General features: G+C 36.4%; 1 protein-coding gene across 1 annotated transcript; it reads right to left on the bottom strand.

Moving 5' to 3' along the window:
- Positions 1-2,288: 2,288 nt before the first annotated feature.
- LOC105536694 (olfactory receptor 4F3/4F16/4F29) lies at positions 2,289-4,065 on the bottom strand. Its single transcript, XM_011976124.1, has one exon. It carries the CDS (start codon positions 3,255-3,257, stop codon positions 2,319-2,321), a length of 939 nt encoding a protein of 312 aa, XP_011831514.1. The 5' UTR covers positions 3,258-4,065; the 3' UTR covers positions 2,289-2,318.
- Between the last annotated feature and the right edge of the window lie 13,239 nt (positions 4,066-17,304).

Genomic DNA, 17,304 nt, shown 5'->3' with positions numbered 1-17,304 from the left:
ACTATTGCACAAAATGGTGACTGTAATAAACAACAAGGTATCATATGTTTCAAAATGAACAGAGTAGATTTTAAATGTTTTCACCACAAAAAAAGATATGTATGTCAATGAGATCAACCTAATCATTCCACAATTTAAACATGTATCAAAACATTACATTATACCCCATAAATATATACAATTATTATTTGTCAATTTAAATTTTTTCACTAATTTATATTGTTATTGTCTCACCAACTTCTTTCCATCAGGCAGATTCTCATAAAGACTATTTTCTCTCTTATATAAAGCATTTCTTACACACCTCTTAATCATGGTAGCATTGACATTATTCCACCAGATTCTATCTCCAGTGTTAAAATAATCAAGAACCCAGAAATCTCCACCAGGGGGCCACCAATGCATATCAAAGTTTTCCACTTTCCTTTAGATTTACTTAAGGGTAGCTTACGGGAAAAAATACTTAAGTATTTCCCTTTTTAAAGAAAAAAATTATATGAATTCTACAAAATTATGGCAGAAAATTTAAGAAGAGCACATGCTTCCCAACTCATTCTAAAGGGCCAGCATTACCTTGATTCTAAAACAAAAAAATATTTACAAAATCCAAGATCCATTCCTGACTAAGGATGAAAGAAATTTTCAGCAAACTGAATAAAGAAAGCTTTCTCAGCCTGTTAAAGAGTACCTATGAAAAAATTATAGCTATCATTATACTTAATGATGAAATATTGAATACATTGTAACAGGAACAAGTCAAAGATGTCTGCTATAACTAATTCTACTCAGCATTCAACAAAATGAATATAATAAATTCATACTAGAATTTTAAAAGTAAATTTCTTTATTCACTGACAACATAATCATCTATAAAGAAAATCCTACATAATCTATAAAACACTGATAGAACTAACAAGTTTTGCTTATATCCTGTAAAGGATATAGGATATAAAGTCAAACAAAGGATATAAAGTCAAACAAAGATTATGTGCCCATAAGCTAAGAATAAACAATTGTAAATTGAAATAAAAACCAACATCATTTAAAAGATCATCAGAAATATGAAACTTAGAGATAAATATAAAGTACATACGCAAAACCTGTTCACCAAAAACTATAAAACTGAAGGGGTGGCCTGCCCCTCCACACCTGTGGGCATTTCTCATTAGGTGGAATGAGAGACTTGAGAAAAGAAATGAGACACAGAGACAAACTACAGAGAAAGAAAAAGTTGGCCCAGGGGACCAGCGCTCAGCATACAGAGGACCCCCGCCAGCACCGGTCTCTGAGTTCCCTCAGTATTTATTGATCATTATCTTTACCATCTCAGAAAAAGGGAAGTAGCAGGACAATAGGATCATAGTAGGGAGAAGGTCAGCAGAAAGAAATATGAAGAAAGATCTCTGTGACATGAATAAGTTTAAGGAAAAGTGCTGTGCCTTGATATGCATATGCAAACATCTCCATTAACCTTTTTAGAGCATAAAGAGCAGCAATGCCGCTAGCACATCCGCACCTTCAGTCCTAAGGCGGTTTTCTCCCATCTCAGTAAATAGAACCTACAATGGGGTTTTACACCAAGACATTCCATTGCCTAGGGACGGGCAGGAGACAAATGCCTTTCTCTATCTCAACTGCCAAGAGGCCTTCTTTCCTCTTATACTAGTCCTCCTCAGCACAGACCCTTCACGGGTATCAGGCTGGGGGACGATCAGGTCTTTCCCTTCCCACGAGACCATATTTCAGACTATCACATGGTGAGAAACCTTGGACAATACCTAGCTTTCCTAGGCAGAGGTCCCTGCGACCTTCTGCAGTGTATGTGTCCCTGAGTACTTAACATTAAGAGAACAGTGATGACTTTTAACAAGCATACTGCCTTCAGGCACTTGTTTAACAAAGCACACCCTACACAACTTCAAATCCATTAAACCTTGAGTCACCACAGCACATGTCTCTCACAAGGACAGGGTTGGGGGTAGGGTTACAGATTAACAGCATCTCAAATACAAAACAAAATGGCGTCTCTTACGTCTACTTCTTTCTGTATAGACACAGTAACAGTCTGATCTCTCTTTCTTTTCCCTACACAAAACATTGCTAAAAGAAATTAAATGGGCATAACATAGATGTAGAGATGTATTGAATTTATGACTCATTTTGAACAAGGAATACATACATTCATCAGATAAGAATTATGTTACAGGTCTAATAACATTCTAATCAATATGTGATGTCTCATAGTTCCTGAATCTAAAATATCAAAGAAAGAAACATAAAGTCATATCACGTTTAATGAGAAGGCCTTATTGTATCATTTATGAGATCTTCTTGTAAATCACCAGCTGCTTACATACTCTCTTTATTGCTGCCTTCATCTCCTTATTCCTGAATGTATAGACGACTGGATTCAGAAAAGGAGTGAGAACTGCATCAAAAATAGCCAGAAACTTGTCCATCTGTGAATTAGGGTGTGGCCATGTATACACAAACACGGGTGGGCCAAAGAACAAAAGGACCACTGTGATGTGAGCTGAAAGAGTGGGAAGGGCCTTGGATGAACCACCTGAGGAATGTTTCCTAACAGTAAACAGGATGAAGATGTAGGAGATTAGAAGTATGAAGAAAGTACCCACACAGATAAACCCACTGTTGACAATGACCATGAACTGCAATCTGTAGGTGTCGGTACAGGCTAGTCTGAGAAGCCGAGGAAGATCACAGTAGAAGCTGTCCAATACATTAGGGCCACAGAAGGGTAAATTAACAAGAAATGCCAGTTGGAACAGGGAGTGACTGACACCAAGGGTCCAGGCAACAGCCAGAAATAAAATGCACATTCTTGGGCTCATAATGGTCAGATAGTGGAGGGGCTTACATATGGCCACGTATCTGTCAAAGGCCATGGCTATGAGCAGCACCATCTCCACACCACCAATGACGTGGATGAAGAAGATTTGAGCGATGCAGCCTCCAAAGGAGATGACTTTGTGTTCTCGGAACAGATCATAAATCATCTTGGGAGAAGTAACAGAGCAGGCTCCTAAGTCAATGAAGGAGAGACTGGCCAGTAGAAAGTACATGGGGGAGTGTAAGTGAGGGTCAGTGGCCACAGAAAACACAATGAGGATGTTTCCGGTAATGCTCGCCACATAGAGCACAGAGGAAAACACTAGGAGGAGGAGCTGTTTCTCCCATGAATGAGTGAGTCCCAGAAACACAAACTCAGATACCACTGAGTGATTCTCGCCATCCATTGGTCCAGCCAACTGGGCTGTGGCTAAAATTATGAGAACTAAGAAAATGGGGAGGAAATTATGATTATGAAGATAATAATATGTACTAAAATCATTAATATTGCAATGTTCTCACTATGAATAAATAGTATACAGTTATTCAGTTCCTCACATATAAAAAATAACAAAAAATCAACATATTATAACAACATGTGAGCTGCAACCTGATTTAAACCCATCATCAATACTTTCAGTGTAATATCTGCTTTCAAATTAACAGGTTAGGTAAGGACAAAAGATTCCTGACAATCCATGAAATTCATCAGGTGTTTAAATCACCTGTGATATTGACTATTCCTCATTTCCAGCCAGCATATTCCATTTGTATTTATACATATTCTCATAATTTCCTTCCCTTCCCAGTTTGCACTCACAATTCTCTGACAGAAAGTAGACATAAAAGGAAAACATGATTAACAGATGAATTATCACCTGCAGTAAGAGGTGCCTGGGACAGACTTAGTTGAGATAGGCTGTGGATTGAGACAAAATATAGAGACTGGGGTATGTGAAATCGGAAAGCCCACAACTGTAAAAGAACAGAGTAAGTAGACTTTCACAAGAAATAGAATCACCACCATTATCCACTACATTTTCTCATGCTCACTGCTATTTAAGTGCCTCAGTTTCAATACAATCTTTCACAATTACGAAGCCCTAAATGGCTTCCCATCCTGCAACGATTTCATAAGGAGCCTATGCCACCTGTCGTGTAAGGCTTTTTCCATGCATAATAAATATGTTTTGGAGGGATTTCACCAGAGTTTCTGCTAAGATACGTCCATAAAATGGCCACAGAGGTTGTGAGAAATCTCTGCAGTTTCTCTTTGTCTGTACACATGAAGGTATTGAGGACCAGAACTTGGATTAGTTAAGATAATGTTTTAATTCTTCTCTGTCTCTTCCTCCCCTTGGTACCAGCTTTCATGTTCATTGCATCCCCCACCCTTTCAAGTACACAGTACCCCCCTGCATGGTAACCTATTCTGATATTTGATATTATCATGCTTAATTTGACTGAATCCATTTGGATATTTTATCTTTAAGAAATTTGTAGTTTTATACTTTTAATTCATGATAAAATTAGATTAATGTCAAACATTAATAAGTCACTTTTTAGAAGGGATATGAGCTTTCTTATTGACCTCAAACTATAAAGTACAAACTGTGACACTAGAAATTTAGTCCTTTAACACATATTGTATTTATATGTGAAGTGGAGGGTGAGCAGAAAACAGTGTTATATTTCTCTGTGTCCAGATGGATACTCACCTTAATCATTTTCCTATAGTAGGAAGTAGTTCCTGAAAATACTTAATAGAGGTTAATTATTTTAGAAGCCGCTGAGATACAAATAAAACTGCTATGCTGGCATCATACATTTTTGCACCTACAGCTCCAGTTCTTCTGACACAAAGGGCCATCTTCCTGGTGCCATAATTTATCCTAGACCCCAAAACTCACAGAGGCACACATGTCATCTCTCTAATACTTGCTCACCACCACCAGCATGAGTCTCTATCCTCTTCTACACGGAATGATTATACTGTCACCTCTGGAGCTAATAGTCCACAGTCTCAAGATGCACACTTTTTACAACCAGAAGCCTATGGACTGGGTGAAAGAGCAGAAACAGCCACAGGTACTGCCTATCAGGATAATGTAAGTCAGCATGCAAAGAACTGATCAGATGAACATGAATAGCAAGGTGATGAGGCACTGGGAAGAGGGGCAGGAAAACTCTGTAATTGCTGAAAAAGACTCAAGGCCTTCGGGAGGGAAAGCACATGTTCCCAGTGTGACAGGACAAAAATGCATATGGAATTATATAAAGACCATTTTATCCAAGTTGGTCATCATTCAGATGAAAAACGTGAGGCCTAGAAAAGTAAACTGAGTTTCCAAAATTCACACAATTGATAGAATAGGAACCAGAACCCAGGCCTCTTGATTCCTATTCCAGAAAGACAAGTTACAATAATAATCAAATAATATGAGCAATCAAGTAAAAAATAATCTAGTAAAAACAGCAAAACTCAGAAAAGTGATTTTTCCTGGTTAAGACCAAAACCAACCATAGATTGCTATACATAGTATCTATTATAAATACTGAATTATATAGCAGCCTAACAATAAATACATAAAGTGTGTACACAGTTAAAGATTACTGAACTAGTACAATACAATAGTAAATAGCAATTTGCGAAGTGATTGATCATTACTATCAGAATTTGTTTACCCATTCTTCATATTTTGTTGGTTATATAACCAGTTACTACAACTGTAAAAACAACTTAAGGTCATGTTTCTGTGAAGTCCATCCTTTTGGTCTTAAAATTTTATTATCCTCAAAGATCAATTACAATGTTAATCTTTTCTTGTAATTTTACCAACAATTCTCCTTCACACTGATTTGTTCTTTCTCTAATTCCTGTAAATAGAACCAAAAAAAGTTGAAAAAATATGTATTGTACATATAACAAACAATCATATGTGGTATACAATATATATCAAATGAGTGTTAAGATAAACATTTGACGAGTTTTAAAGAAAAAAGTGTTATAGATATTGGAGGGCAGAAGATACAGTTGCCATTAAGAACAGGTGGAGGAGGTTATGCCAAGGACATTGACCTGACCCTTTGGGAATTAGTGAAAATTTAATAGGAGAAGAATGAGGTGTACAATGTGTGAAAAATACCCAAATCAATATAAGAGGAGGAGACTTTTTCATATCAATTATCATTACTTCCATATATATAACCATATTAGATACCCACATACAAATAGAAAGTGGATAGTTCTTGATTGACAAGTTGGATTAATAATCCCAGATCATAGTAAGACCATACCTTCAAGTTAATAATCTTTATTATTTATGGTTCATTCCTCTCCCTCATGTTTTCCAATAATTTTAACATGCATAATAAAAACAATTCTCATTTAAAAACTTATAGTAGCCATGACTAATAATCTTCCAGTGAGAAGGTACCTAAGACTTTACAACATATTTCTTGCTGGGGATAAGATAGAATAGCATCCCAAACCTACAGCCAGCATTCAACTCATTTTTCTAAAGTCTATGGAACAACTTGAAATACAGAAAAAGTAGAACAGAGATAAAGGTAAAAAAAGAAGATTAAAAATATGGGAAGAATGGGAGAAAGGGGAAATTAGAAGATATGAACCATTATTTAAAAATAAAAGAGATAGCTCAAAGGAGAAGAGAAACCGCTAATGAACACTAAGGTAGGATGAAGTACAGTAGTCTCTGTTTCTGAGAACACAGGTTAAAGAGAACATACATAAAATCAATTTCTCACCTTTAATACACTGATCTGGGGATGCTACTGACTTTGACATTGGGTTGCATTTAAAGGGGGAAAGAAAGGGCAGTTGCTTCTATTTCCTGCCCTGTTGGACTCACAGAGTTCCTGTGAAAAGCACAGATGATAACAAATGAAAATATTGACTTTTATACTATACAATAATATACACATGCAATTCACTGTAAAAAGTATATTTGTTATTATGATTTGAGGATCCTACCGTATACTAATCAAGAGAAAGACATGTACAGAACAAAGACAGCAAGCACAGGAAATTTTTACTAGTGTGTGTTTTCCTTATGTTCTACCACCCCAGGAGCAGCTTCTGCTACTGAAGGTCACAGCAGAGTTATTTCCAAAAGTTGTGGCTCTACAGGGTGGACTTAACACATAGCTGTTTATTAACATTCAAAAGTCCAGAAACCATTTCCAAATTTTCACCTCTTTTATCTTCAAATCCTAAAAATACAAAAATTCACAAACTTACTTCCATACATTAGAGTAGAAAGGTTAATAATTTGGACTTTGAGGTCGACCAGGCCTGATTTTAAATCCAGTCTCCACCACTCACTTGCTATGTTAACATAACAAATTTCCTAGACCTTTCTGAGCTTCAGTTTCCTTATTATTGAATTAGGGATATAGGTTAGAAGGAAGACGTTCTAGTATTTGATTGTACAGCAGAGAAATTATAGTTATTGATCTGGGGATATGTAGTTAGAAGTAATAACTTCTAGTATTCAATTGTACAATGGAGAAATCATAGTGAAGAATAATGTATTATATATTCTAAAATAGCTAGCAGAGAAAAATTACAATGTTCCCAACACAAAGAAAAGATAAATATTTGGGGTGATGAATATCCCAATTACCCTGATTTGATCATTACACATTGTACACGTGTATCAAAATATTACACATACCCCAAAACATATACAACTATGATATATCAATAAAAAAAAACCCAAAAGAATAGAAATCAAAAATAAATGCATAAATGCATAAAATGGGGATAATAAACCTCCCTTGCTTGCTTGCTTGCTCCCTTGCTCCATTTGTAAGAAATAAATGATATAATATAGGTAAAAATACTTAACCTCATACCTACCACATAGTATAGCACAATAAATGTTATTTATTATAAACCGAGGACTATCTACATAAGTGACTTTCAAGTATAGAAAATGATTTCTCAAATTTTAAATACTCCCTGATTCTCAGGTACGGTCATTAGACCTGGCTTTAGGTAAAGCTCTCATGTCTACACTTGCATTTAATCACTTAAGTATATTTCTCCTCCACCCAAAAAAAAGTTGCCCCGAGGTGGACACACTAATCAAAGACTGCCTGAGAAATGCAGGAAGAAGCTTTGTCCTCTGACCAGGCTATGCTCTTTCCTTAATGGTAAGCCCTATAATCCAAAGCCATAAATTTCAATTCCTCACATAAAAAGAAAAAAAAAATGTACTTTATGACTACTTCAGATAACACTGGGTATTTCCCTTGTCATTTAGGAATAAGAAATGGGAGGAAGGTAAACGTGTAGACAGGAGAATTGAAAGGTAGATGCTTGAAAGGTAGATGCTTGAAAGGATTTCTGAAAACTGTTCTCATCCAGGTGTACAAATGTGTTGACCAGCCAAGGCAAAGCAGTCAAACCATACAATACCTTATCCTCAGGAAAACTGACTTTTCTCCCAAATTGCCTTTTTCATGAAAAATATAAAATTCTCCAGTTTCAACCTCATGTTAAATTTTACAAGTGAAGAAAACAGATAGTTATGCACATCAGAAAGTTAAATGGCGCGTCAAGACCAAATTCCTAGTCACAGTTATGTTCTGTTTCCAGTATTACCTTCTCACTTATTCATTTTGTTGAAATGGATTTACTTACTATGTGTCACATATCAAGAAAGACTGAAGTCGTACAAAGCCGATCCTTATGCAATGTGCATACAAATACACATCAGGCACTTGTGATGCATATAGAAGTGGAACAAATCAGGCCAGGTGCAGTGGCTCACACCTGTCATCCCAGCACTTTGGGAGGCCAAAGCAATCAAATCCCTTGAGCTCAGGAGTTCAAGAAGTGTAACAAATCCTCTACAATATAAGTAGAGTGAAAGGAGCTACAGCGATGAAGGAAGTCCTTATAGTGATGTGGCATTTGAGTATAGCCATAAAAAGGATAAATATTACAATATACAAATATAGGGTCTAAAGAAGTCTTTTCAAGTAGATTGTAAGATATTTCAAAAATGGTAAATTTGGTGTATGTTGAAGCATACAGAGTGTCTACACCCTAAAAATCATTTTGGTGAAGAAGGGAAAATAAAATAAGAAAGGTAGTCAAGATTCACCTGTTGCCTATCATTAGAAACTTCTCGAAGGTATATGTGAATTATCAAATACATTTAGGGAGCCAGTGAAGGTATAGGTCCAGGGAATTGAGGATGAGGCCAGTAATTAGGGAAGATGCCCTATCTATAAGTGTGATGGGTCAAATGGAGGAAAAGAAAAACAGAGGGAAGGAGTTCGCTTAAGAGAAGATTGAAATAGAGCAGACTTGAGGAGCTACACAGAGGAACTGGGACTACACAGTTCTAGCTGTAAGGCTGTAGAAACAGAAATAGAAATACTGATAAGTAAAAACCCAAAGGATTGGTGACTTATTACAGCTGGAGTGAATATGAAGGAGCATGAACTCAAAGAAAATATCAAGATTTCAGCACGAATAAATAGGACAATGGTAGGTCAATTTTTAGAGATTAGAAAGTTGAACATAAAATATGACAGGGTGGAGAAAATAGTTATGTGTATTTTAAGCAAATAAGTAATTGTATAGTAATCCATATAAAAATAATAGATGGATGCATAAGAGTGCATAAGGTCCCTAAAGGAAATAATACACAGAAAAAAAAGGTTAAAAAGCAAAGACCCAACTATAGAAACTGTCCACATTGATTATGTAAAGTAGGAAAAAGACCCAATAAACCAGACAGAACATCGCACAGGTAGGAGGACAACCGGTGCTGGCCTCAAGGAGCCAAAATAGAAGTGGGTATCAAGAATAAAGGAGGAGAAGAGAGAAGAAAGAGAGAGAAGAGAACTTCTGTGGCAGAAGATAAAGTGGGATGGTAGAATAAAGGAGAAGAAATACAAGAAAATTAAAACAAAATTTACAGGAATGTTCTACATTGTAAGTGGACAGTTCTGACCTGGCACCTTGTTGGCACACATTGTAAATGTCAAATGTGTTAATGAATGAATGAATGGATAATATAATGAATGTAATAGGGTTGTCAAAAGCTGAATTAATTAAAAGTGCCCACTAGAGGTTAGATGACAAAACTTTCAGAAATCTTCCATGCCACTCTGTTGTGACATCAATAGTGCTGGACACCTTGAAATCAAACCAAAAGGATTCCACGATGAGAATGAAAAGGGCTGAGAAGGGGAATGCTGGGTGACACAGAAGGTGACAAGGGGTGAAAGGTTTCTAGGCATTGGATAGACTGATGGATGTCCGAGCTGACCATAAGACACAGGCCATACAGGAAGCAAAATGAGACCCAAAGCGAAACAAAAGTAGGGCTAAACAGTTGGGAATATGTGGGAAGAAGGATGAATAGTCGTAAGATTAACTCTGATTCTTCTCTGACAGTCTTTTACAGCTTTATTCTCATTCTTTGGGAGCTGAGATGTTCACTTTCCCTGTCTATATCCTTAGCTGCCTATACACAGAGACTTTTCTTCACAGTGCTGATTCCTGCTGCATCCTCCTTCTCTAGTGGCAACAGCAAATGGTCACACAGAAGGCTGACATTGCACCCAATTGAGGAGAATGTAATTCACTCATTGTCAGTCATAGACTTTGGCTCACTGATTTACTGAGTATAGATTTTATTTCTATCCCTCACCTACCTGTTTTGCCAAGGGAACTAAGAAAACAGCATCATTAAAAATTCAGATAGGTACAGTTCTCACAAGATTAACCAGATGCAGTACGGGATCACTGCAGACAGTTCTCACAAGATTAACCAGACGCAGTACGGGATCACTGCAGACAGTTCGCACAAGATTAACCAGATGCAGTACGGGATCACTGCAGACATACACACATAGCTGTATAAAACAGGAAGAGAGTTGCTAATTACAGCCCCAGAGGGCACTGGCCAAAGTGATGCCTTAGAGATCCGAGAATGCCAGACTGAGATCACATGGCCTGGGGAATTATCACCTATGGTCGTTTTGGTTTTCCCAGGGTAGCCAAGCACAGAAATTGTTAATTGGGTGAAATAAGGCATATTTGATTTTCTTATGACAAAAAAAAAGCCTTTTGCCATTGTCTAGGGATACTTTAAATCTTTATTTTGTGACTAAAGGCTAATTCCAGAGGAACGTTAAATGTTGTCCCTTTAAATTTTTAATCATTTACGTAATGATTACCATAATATTCAATTTAAACATAAAATGTAATTGAAAGTATGAAACTAATATATGGACATAAAATCATATAATATTCCATGGAAAAGATAGAGAGAATGTATAAGGCAAAGAGGTTTAAAGTAACATCAAAACTAACACTCACTATACAAATTTTATTAAATCCTCACAATTACACTGTGAAGCAGGTGTTGTTAGTGCCACATAATCTCAAACAAATTATTTATTATCTAAAATTACATAGATATTAAAAGGTTAGGCCATATATGAATTTAGGATTCTCTCAAAAATTTTTTCCCTTTTTCCTACGTCAAACTTCCCTAAATTATAGAAAAGTCACAATGTTACCCAACATATTCACAAAACACATATAATCTTGGATCCAAATTTCAAGCAATTACAGCAGAAAAAATAAAACTCTAGATCAATCTCAATTGTGTAAATAAATTCAAATTTCCAGTCTAAGAGTCTCAAGTTGAGATACTTCTTTCTCTCTCTCTCTCTTCTTTTAAACCAGGAGAAATATAAATACGAGCCACAACCTTACAAAAGCTAGAAAATATTTACAATTCCACACCACAACATATGAAGAAAACCTTGTAGACATCAAAAGTTTAAACCAGTCAAGACTGAACACCAAGATAAAGTGCATGCCTCTAAAGATCTTGAGCTAGTCAAGAAGCCCAGAAATCCCTAAAAGAGATATGTGTACTGAGGACTGAGGATCAAAACCTGTAATCTTTACTTGGAACAGAAATATTGCAGCATGTGAACCCTCCACGAGTGACAGAGAGAAAGGAGTTTAAAGGGAAATATACAAATTTATCACCTTTGGAATAATTAGGACACGTGTGTGGTGTAATGAAAGAAGGCAAGAAGATGGGGAAGAAGCCAGACAGATGGCAATTTTCATTCTAGTATGAAAGGAAAGGATAAGTCACAAGACTCATGATGAAATTAACAACTATGAATCCACTCTAAGCCAGCAGTTAACCCTACAGCCCAGGAGTCATTCTAACAGATGAGAGGTGTTTTGGAGACAACATTCCAAAACTCATCTGCCTTCTATGATACCTACTACCCCAGCTCCTCCTCCACAATATTCTTTCACAAATATGTAGAATATTCAAAGATTAATAATATTATATAATTATTTATAATAATTGTATTACAAAAATAAAACATGATAACCTTTATAAAAATACTAGAAGAAAAAGGGAAAATTACATAAGGTACAGAACATACAGATAAATTATACCACGAAGCAGTAAAAAATATGATCAAACATTCTAAGTTTTAAAAAAATATGCCTTCTCTAAAATGTATTCTCTCTGAAATGATATTTAGAAGACAGAATTGAAAATAAATAATAGAAAATATAAAGTGATAAAAAATAATCTGGCAAAATTCAGGGTGTAATGAATAAAGACAACCATGATAGAAATGAAGATCAATAAAAACAGGAAAAAAAGTGGGAAGTGGAGAGAACAATGCTGCCAAAAACACAGATAAAAATATAAATGACAGGCTTAAATATCCTGAGCAAAATGAAATAGAAAACCCAAGAAGGTGAAATGTAACATTAAAGTCAGGTCCAACAAATGAAAAATTAGTGTGAAAGATCTCACGATACTTAGTTAAAGAGTTCAAAGATAAAAGAAAACTTTTCTGAAATGAAGAAAACATTGAATCTAATGGTTAAAGGACTTATCTTTACCAAGAAAGAAATGTGTTTTAGCATGCCCACATCAAGGCAGATGAATTTAATTTACCAGAAAATTAAATTCAAACTGAATTTACTTTACCAGAAAATTAAATTCAAACTGAATTTACCAGACTTTACAAACACAAAATAAACAACCCATAAAAATTTAAAAAAAAAAAAGAGTCCCCATGAGGCTTTAATAAAGAAAACTATTAGAGGCCAGGTACAGTGGCTAACACCTATAATCCCAACACTTTGAAAGGCCAAGGCAGGAAAGTCACTTGAGCCCAGGAGTTCAAGACCAGCCTGGGCAATATAGCAAGACCCCCATCTCTATCAGAAAAACTTAAAAAACAAAATTATTAAAGTATAAACTCCACTAATCCACCAGAAATGAATAGAGATAACATGATACAAGTGAGCATTCTGAAGCCTAATATCAAAATGTTCTGGGGATTGTGGTTAAAGAACAGAATGCAGATGTTACAGACCGTAACTGTATAAAGACTAATTATATTCATAACAAAAATAAGAAGAGAAAGATAGTAGAAATATATTCTGGTCCATTCAACTTTCACAGTGGGAGAGAATCAACAAATTATGTTAAGGGCAATTAAATACCATTTTAAAAGATAAAGGTCATTATTAGAGAAATTAAATATAACAAAATCGAATAAAGTTGAATGATGAAGGTGGGAGAGGAAATCGGGTTTAAGGGGTAAAGTGGAAATATATTAAAAGAGTCAATGGAGAGTACCCTTGGAAATAACACAAAAATTAAAGAATTAAATATAATACATACAGCAAATAACTAAAATAAAGTATAAAACTTCAAAATTATTAAAAATATGTACATACAAAATATAAAATATCATATACAGAGAAATGTTAATACAATGAAAATATTAAAATAAAAGCATAAAATTAATTCATTTATTTACCCTATTAGTATTTTTTGAACACCTATGTGCCAGGTATTGTGCTGAATGCTAGTAAGATACAGTTCCTGCATCTTAGAGTTTTTGTGGAGGAGACAGAGATTAATCAAACAATCACACAAATGTAAAATTGCAACCATAAAAATTACTGTGAAATAAAGTGAAAATTACTATAAGAGAGGGATTTGATGTGAGTCAGAGAAGTTTCCCCTAAGAAAGTAACACTGGAGCTGAGATCTAAAGGGTAAACAGAAGTTAACTGAGTGGAGAACCAAGGTTTTCCTGCAGAGGGAATTCTGCTCCCAGTGAGGCCAGAGTGGGGCCTTGGAAGGTGTGCCTGAAACCACATTGTGAGGAAGTGAGGGTAAGCATTGTGCAGGATAATGCTGAAATAAGTAGTGGAAGTAGAGAATAAGAAATCAAAGACTATTAAGCAGAAGAATGATTTGACCAGACCTCACATTTGTAAATATCACTATGGTTACAATGTATAGAATGGATTTTAAGGACTTCAGATTGGATACAGGTGAGTCAATTATAAAGCAACATGCTTGCCAAGGCAAGAAATTTGATTACTTAAACTAGGTATGGGAGTTTTGGAAATGAGATAAGTAGATAAATGTGTCATATATTTGAGATAATAAATCACCAGGACTTGATGGTAGACTTAGTTGGAGATGCACTCACTAATGCGCCATCTAATGCTTCAAGTCTAATAATTATTCAACTCCTCCAGAGCCACCAATCCAATGGTTCTGAGCCCTCTTATGAGATAGGAATACAGATTCACTGGCTTATAACAGGTGGTTGGATACAAATTACATTTCTGACAAAATGAAGACATATTCACATGGCTGAACTTTATTTTCCCTGATGGATAATCTAATGAAGACTATAGACAAATTTTTTAGTAGTTTGTGTGTTTTTTTTGTTTTTAAAACCCTCTTTTATCCCTTTTTTCAGTTCAGTTTCAAGTAAGTTTAGGGTTAAATTTTCAATGTGTACAGTTTAGCTAGAACTGGCTGAATTGTATAAGAAAAAATCTCCAAGTAGCCTTGAATTACTAATAGCAAAAATAGTGAGTTTTATCACACACCAGTAGAAAAGTCATCACATTCAAATTAGGTAGGGAAAAATCTAGAGAGTTAGAAACTTAGAAGACTTTACGTGTTAACTCTATAGTTGCAGAAATATTGGCCATTTGAGTTCTGAATCTTCCTTAAGTAATTTGCTCACCAGTTTAAAAATTTGTACACAAACAAGATACAATGTGTAGCTGGCTAGAGTCCCAGAAAACCTGGCGTGCCTTAATGTTTGAGAATAATAATTTTGGCCATTCTAGTATGAAATCTCCCTTAGTAAATCCCTCCCATTTATGGAGATACTTATAAGTATAGGCTATATACTTAGGTAGGTATAACATATACCATATGTTACAACACATACCTATACCATATGTATAGGTATAACATATATAAGTGTAGTATATATGTTATACATGAAGCCTGCCAGAGTACCAACTAGAAGTTAGTGTCCAGTGCCTTTCTTGTTTCAGTTTTTGATAATTTATTTCTCAGTGTGTGAGCTCAGAAAAGCAGGAAACCATTTCTTATCTTCAGTCAATTTCAGAAAAGATTCTGCAAAAAAAGTATATATGATTTGATTATGATTTGAAGGCACAGATCAAGTCTAAATGTAGTAAATAAAGCATGACTTCAAGGTAAAGGTCTCTAAAATATGACCATAGAATGATAGTAGGAGACTTAAATGCCCCACCTTCAACAATGGAGAGATCATTTAGACAGGAAATAAATAAACTGTAGACTTGAACAACACTCCAGACTAAATGGATATAACAGACATATAGAGGATATTCCACCCGATAGTAGCATAATACACACTCTTTTCAAGTGCCCATGAAACATTCTCTAGGATGGATCATATGTTAGGCTACAAAACAAGCCTTAACAGACTTATTAGTCAGAATCATGTGAAGTATCTTTTACAAACACTACAGTACGAATCTACTACTCAATGGGAGAAAAATTGGAAAATTCCCAAATATGTAGAAATTACACATACCCCTGAGTAACTAATGGCTAAATGAAGAAATCAAAAGGTAAATTTTAAAATACTTTGAGACAGGGCGCACCCCAGATGACCAAATAGGAACAGCTCCAGCCTCCAGCTCCCAGTGTGAGCAACACAGAAGACGGGTGATTTCTGCATTTTCAACTGAGGTACCAGGTTCATCTCACTGGAGCATGTCAGACAGTTGGTGCTGGTCCATGGGTGCAGCCCTACCAGTGAGAGCTGAAGCAGGGCGAGGCATCACCTCACCTGGGAAGTGCAAGGGGGAAGGGAATTCCTTTTCCTAGCCAAAGGAAATTGAGACACACAACATCTGGAAAATCGGGTAACTCCGACCCTAATACTGCACTTTACCAAGGGTCTTAGCAAATGGCACACAAGGAGATTATATCCCACACCTGGCCTGGAGGGTCCCACGCCCACGGAGCCTCCCTCATTGCTACCACAGCAGTCTGAGATCTAACTGCAAGGTGGCAGCAAGGCTGGCGGAGGGGTGCCCGCCATTGCTGAGACTTAAGTAGGTAAACAAAGCCGCTGGGAAGCTCGAATTGGGTGGAATCCATCACAGCTCAAGGAGGCCGGCCTGCTTCTGTAGACTCCACCTCTGGGGACAGGGCATAGCTAAACAAAAAGCAGCAGAAACCTCGGCAGAGGTAAATGCCCCTGTCTGACAGACTTAAAGAGAGCAGTGGATCTCCCAGCATGGAGGTTGAGATCTGAGAACAGACAGTCTGCCTGCTCAAGTGGGTCCCTGACCCCTGAGGAGCCTAACTGGGGCACATTCCCTACTAGGTGCAGACCAACACCTCACACCTCACATGGCTGGGTACACCTCTGAGACGAAGCTTCCAGAGCAAGAATCAGACAGCAACACTCACTGTTCAGCAATATTCTCTCTTCTGCAGCGTCCACTGCTGATACCCAGGCAAACAGGGTCTGCAATAGACCTCAAACAAACTCCAACAGACCTGCAGCTGAGGGTCCTGACTGTTAAAAGGAAAACTAACAAACAGAAAGGACACCCACGCCAAAACCCCATCAGTACGTCACCATCATCAAAGACCAAAGGCAGATAAAACCACAAAGATGGAGAAAAAGCAGTGCAGAAAAGCTGGAAATTCAAAAAATCAGAGCGCATCTTCCCCTCCAAAGGAACACAGCTCATCGCCAGCAACAGAACAAAGCTGGACTGAGAATGACTTTGATGAGTTGAGAGAAGAAGGCTTCAGGTGATCAAACTTCTCAGAGCTAAAGGAGGAACTACATAACCAGCACAAAGAAACCAAAAATCTTGAAAAAAGAATGTATGAAAGGATAACTAGAATAGTCAATGCAGAGAAGACCTTAAAAGAACTGATAGAGATGAAAACTGTAACACGGGAACTATGTGACAAATGCACAAGCTTCAGTAACCAACTTGATCAACTGGAAGAAAGAATATCAGCGATTGAAGATCAAAAGAATGAAATGAAGCAAGAAGAGACATGTAGAGAAAAAAAG

This window comes from Mandrillus leucophaeus, unplaced genomic scaffold, assembly GCF_000951045.1.
Source record: "Mandrillus leucophaeus isolate KB7577 unplaced genomic scaffold, Mleu.le_1.0 Scaffold163, whole genome shotgun sequence".
NCBI classification, from domain to species: Eukaryota; Metazoa; Chordata; class Mammalia; order Primates; family Cercopithecidae; genus Mandrillus; species Mandrillus leucophaeus.
This window is presented reverse-complemented; position numbering and strand designations above follow the sequence as displayed.

Coding starts and splice junctions, on each gene's coding strand:
- LOC105536694 (XM_011976124.1), bottom strand. CDS start 3,257: ATGGATGGCGAGAATCACTCAGTGGTATCTGAGTTTGTGTTTCTGGGA.